The sequence below is a fragment of the Schistocerca serialis genome, chromosome 3 (genome assembly GCF_023864345.2).
Source record: "Schistocerca serialis cubense isolate TAMUIC-IGC-003099 chromosome 3, iqSchSeri2.2, whole genome shotgun sequence".
Classification (NCBI taxonomy): domain Eukaryota; kingdom Metazoa; phylum Arthropoda; class Insecta; order Orthoptera; family Acrididae; genus Schistocerca; species Schistocerca serialis.
The window spans coordinates 81,616,600-81,621,651 of record NC_064640.1 but is presented as its reverse complement, the minus strand read 5'-3'; the positions used below and the strand labels follow the sequence as shown (position 1 = coordinate 81,621,651).

The following is a 5,052-nucleotide window of genomic DNA, read 5'->3' as shown; positions in this document are numbered from 1 at the left end:
ACCCTGCCTTTTCTCCAGGCGTGCCAGGGCCCTTCGTGGCAATCTTTTGCGTAGTGGCCCTGCCGCTTACACTTAAAGCACGCAACATCTTTTACTCTTGTGCACGGAACTCCGCAGTTCCCTGGTAAATTACACTGTGGACATCTCCACTCTCGTAACCCTCCATCGGTTTGTCTGTGATTCCCTCTGAATTCCCTTACATCTGTAGGGTGAACTTTCCTTAACGCACCCTGCATTCCATGTCTGTGTGTCCCGGCTTGTCACACCCATAGCAAAAGTTTGTAAATTCTTTACCCGTCATGGCTCGTACTCTATGCTCTGGCCTGCTTTTCCTACACTTGCTGGCTATGTGACCCCTCAGCCCACAACTGAAACATTTCAACTCTTTACTTTCTCTCACGTTTTTTACAGCTTCCTTATTTCGAGTGTACGTTACCCTCGGGGCTAGTCCCCGCTCTTTCATGGACAATATCGCACTCTCTTCCTGCAGTGCCAACTCCACAGCTGCTGCCAACGTAATTTCATCGCCTCTGCTTCTCACTATTGTTTGTATTCTGTCATTACTTAAACCCTGTATAAAGCACGCTCTTCCTAAGGAATCAACTAGTTCTATTGCACCTCTCAAGTTTTCTCTGGCCGTAACTCTGTTTACCGCTTCTCGAAAGTCTCTCTGCATTTCATCAATTCTGCTTGCCCACATTGCTATCGGTTCCCCTTGTCCCTGTCTGGCTTGGAAAATTTTACATGCGTAGTAGTCTATAGTACGCTTACTGGCATAATTTTCCTCTAAAACGCGTTTCACCTCTTGCCACGTACCTGTGCGTTCACGCACCTGCAATCTCGACCTGGCCTCACCGGTTATCTTTGCTTTAACGAACTTCAATAACGTTTCGTGTTCCTCAGGCTTTACTAATTCAAAAGCTGCATCTACATTTTTGATAAATTCTCTTAAATCCTTCTTGTTCCCTTCGAACACTTTCGACGCAATACATAAGGCCTCCTTTACTGACATCTTACCACTAGTGGAGGATGACGCAACTTCATTAGTTAGGGGCATCTTAACTAAGTTAATACTTTACACAACAAAATACAATATTCTTAATACAGTTTTACAAGTACCGCTTCTCTTGTGGTGCGCCGTGTGCTCTGTTGACTCGCGTCGTCCTGCGCTGCTTCGCGCTCTCCTTGTGCCCGCGCTGTTCCGCGCTCTCTTTGTGCCCGCGCTGTCCCGCGCTGTTCCGCGCTCTCTTTGTGCCCGCGCTGTCCCGCGCTGCTCCGCGCTCTCTTTGCGCCCGCGCTGTCCGCGCTGTTCCGCGCTGCTCCGCGCTGTCTCTGCGCCCGCGCTGTTCCGCGCTGTTGCGATGCACCGGCCGCCGCTCTGCTGGGCTGTGCCGACCCCGTCGCTCTCCTCGGCTGCCGCTGCTACGGCTGCTACCGCTTCTGCTGCTGCTCGGCCCGGGCCCCCGGACTCGAACGCTGGCTGCTCAGGCACCTCTGTGCCTCGTCGCTCCGCGTCGCGCTGCCGCTGTCCTGCGTCGCCCTGCACCCGCGAGGACTACCTTTCTGGACTCTGACGTACTGGTGCTACTAATGCTGAAAGTTGCGAGTCGCCACAGCTTCCTGCCAATTGCCACAGTCGCTGTAGCAAAATCTAATATCTCCTGGAGGTAGGAGCCTATGCGCCTTTGTGATAACCCCACACCTGGCACCACAAAGTTTTTATTTATGTCGCGTCCCAAGCATGGGTATTGCGAGGGATTGAGCGACACGGTTCGTGGATGGGATTTTAGCAGGTTGACCGTAGTGAGAGGGAGACTTTTTGATCTGGCTAAGATGTAGAAATCCCTGGTTTTCACAAGGCTAGGAAGGTGGTAGAAATTAAAGTCTTGATAACTTTAACAAATTGCAGTTTATTCTAACTGAATTCAGCTCACCCTAACTGCGCGGTGATTGCATTCACAGGAAGGCCAAGTCTAACACAGAGACGGTGACTGACTCCACCGTTCCGACTGCCTACTAGAAGTTCTGCAACGTTTCTTAGCACCCTACGTTAGAGTCCCGCGGCTACGCCTTAACGCTCTCCAGCGACTATCTCCGGCTGCCTGCCTACAGCCCGTTCCCCAGCCCAAGTCGGCTGCTGCTATCACTCTCTAACTCTTCGCCCTCACCAGACTAGACCCGACACGACAAGACCTCAGAGCGGCGTATTCTCGGGTTTTGTTAGCGTTTCCCCTTCGACCCCGCCGACGCTTGGCATGACGTAGCGTCGAAGGCAACGTGTCCTTATTTGGTATCTTTGAAAGGGTCCTGTAGCCACCTTTCATTGCCAAACCTCGTAGTGGTCAAGTCGGCAAAGAGGTTTCCGCTACTTGTGAGAAATCCACCTGCGTTAGGTTGGTGGTGGAAATGGCATCCTGGGGTTTTCCGGTCCACGCGGAGCGTGGAAGAGGCTGGAGAAGCGGGAGGCAGTCTGCCGCCGGTACGGGAAGCGTACACAGCTGTGCTCCAGACGAAGAAGGGTGAGTTGGACTGACCGCGTGGCGCGTTGTCACATAGAGAGGGGAGCTTTTAGCTTTTGGTCTCGAATTTCGTCTTATAAAGATTTATTTGCTGGGTTGCAGCAGGGAATGCAAGGCTTTTGTAGACTTTCAGTTTGATTCCCAATGCAGTCTTGACTTTGATCCGTGGGAGGAACGCAGCACAAAGGAGTTGCATATGTTGAACTGCCCTCGGTTCACTGTGAATGTTTATGTGCCTACAACTGTGTGTGTATGCTTCTAATCTTTTCCGGATCTTGGTAATTTTTGCTTATTTGTGGATTTTCTTTGTGTCATGTGATTAAAATTTGGCCACGGTCCATAGAAGTTGTCTCCGCGAACCGAGTGGGCACGCGAGTCTGTTATGAAACGTATAGTATTTCACAAGCAATTGTACATAGTTGGCATGCAACAGCAGTCTATAGATGCACTACATCAATGTTTTAAGGAATAAATAATTTTGCCTTCAATCTTATCTTGTGTACCGATGTTACGTCGCCGTTACCTTCGCCATTTACCTTGTAGTTTTCCTTGTTGGCCCACCTATAGCGTTTCCATGTGCACAGGTGTAGTGATTAGTGTCCCTTTTTTTTATCTGAAACAAATGCTCTGGAATAGATCGTGTTTTCACGAATCTTGCTGCAGGCTGCACTTACGCATGGTGTTCACGCCCTCTTTACTTTACTCAATATTTGATTCACGGGAAGAATGCCTGGATCATATTAATAACTACATCCCATTCTTTATCAATGACTTTACAATGAATGTTCTTTTGCGAGTTTTTCTTATTAATAAATTAAGTAATTTTCCGACTCAGTGCTACCTCTTCTTTGTCGTGTGGCTAGAGTTGGTGGCGACCCTATCTTTTATATTGATTTCAGTGTCAAGTAGCATTTTCTTATTCAAAGTGCGCGTGGCTCTTTTAGCTATCAGGATACATTCAAAGGGCGCTTCATGCTTCTTGCACATAGCGTCCTTTTATTCACGCTACTTACATCGTTAAAGCATTGTTGTTGCTATTGTTCTTCAGAGGCTGAGTGGAGGGGCAGAGGCGCCTCTCCCTATATGGTCACGCACTGCGTCCTGAGCCCTTCATTGGCTCCTCATGACGTAGCGCGGTCCCCACCAAGGGCCCTCTTTCTTTCTCTCTCCACTCCCAGACCTCTCTCTCTAGCCACGAATGCTTACTGTTGATACTTCTTAATTGATTGCGTATCATGGGTCCCTACACAGACCTTCGTTTGTATCTGCTGGCTGTTTGCTTTCTTATCAAGCGCCGCTGCCCAGCAGTTTGACTGCCGCCTCGGCTGACCCCTTGGCCACGCCTGGCGTCCAGCGCTACAACTTTAACTTCTTCCTACGTACTATTCTCAAGGTACTGCAATTAGACTTGGCTTGTTCCTGCGGTTACAACACCTGGACTCGCATTCGTGAGGACGACGGTTCAATCCCGCGTCCGGCCATCCTGATTTAGGTTTTCCGTGATTTCCCTAAATCACTCCAGGCAAACGCCGGGATGGTTCCTCTGAAAGGGCACGGCCGACTTCCTTCCCTAATCCGATGAGACCGATGACCACGCTGTCTGGTCTCCTTCCCCAAAAAACAACAACAACAACAGAATATAGACGGTGATCGCCGGAGTGTATATTATCGGACCAACTGTGCGATTACACGTCGCCGATGATGCAACCTCGTGACAAAATCACCGTATTTAGAAAGCGATTCGGCTAAGAAACGTGGTATGAAACGGGTATTTGCAATTCCCTCATGCCGCCGCTAGATATTTCTCCAGTATTTGTAACGCATTCTGTCCCGACACCATGTCAAAGGTTCTGCGATACATCAACTAGGTTATAGGCGAAGGTTGACTGAGAAAGATCACAAACAGTGGATGGTGTGCTGATTGAGGTCGTAAGAAATGTACACAGACTTTTCAGATCTCTAGTGTTACGCTATCTGGTAGAAATGCTGTCTGGGGTTTTGAATCAAGTCTTTCCATTCAACCAAATACCTGTGTTGGATCCTATGGAGAAGTCTCTTAATGATTACAGCTACTAGTAATTCGTATTTCTGGTACTCTCATATCTCGAATCGACTCACCTTTCTCACACCTCTCTGCTACAGTAAAATTCTAACATGGTTTTAGGTAGTCCCTATGCATCTTGCAACTACCCCTCAGACTCTGTGCTACCATCCCTGCAGCTTTGCTCATGTGATCGTTCCAATTTAAGCCGGAACTGAGTAGATGTTGGAGAAAGCTAAATCTACCACCTTCTGCAACCCTTGTAGAAACAGGCTAAGCTGAGTTAGTGTGACAGGACTGTGTTTTGACTATTTAATGGAAATGGGAACATGTTGTCGTAGCTCTGCCGACCGTGCACGATGTGTAAGATCAGCGCCAAACGAAGCCCACTCCTGCATCACGAGGTAGTAGATGAGACTGTAGGGGAACTGGGAGAAGGACGAGGATTCTGCTACTGCATAGTGGTGTTTCTCCAAACTACATACAGGTACT

General features: G+C 48.8%; 1 protein-coding gene across 1 annotated transcript; it reads right to left on the bottom strand.

Moving 5' to 3' along the window:
- Positions 1–220: 220 nt before the first annotated feature.
- LOC126470688 (uncharacterized) lies at positions 221–1,012 on the bottom strand. Its single transcript, XM_050098689.1, has one exon. The coding sequence runs from the start codon at positions 1,010–1,012 to the stop codon at positions 221–223; it is 792 nt and encodes a 263-aa protein (XP_049954646.1).
- Between the last annotated feature and the right edge of the window lie 4,040 nt (positions 1,013–5,052).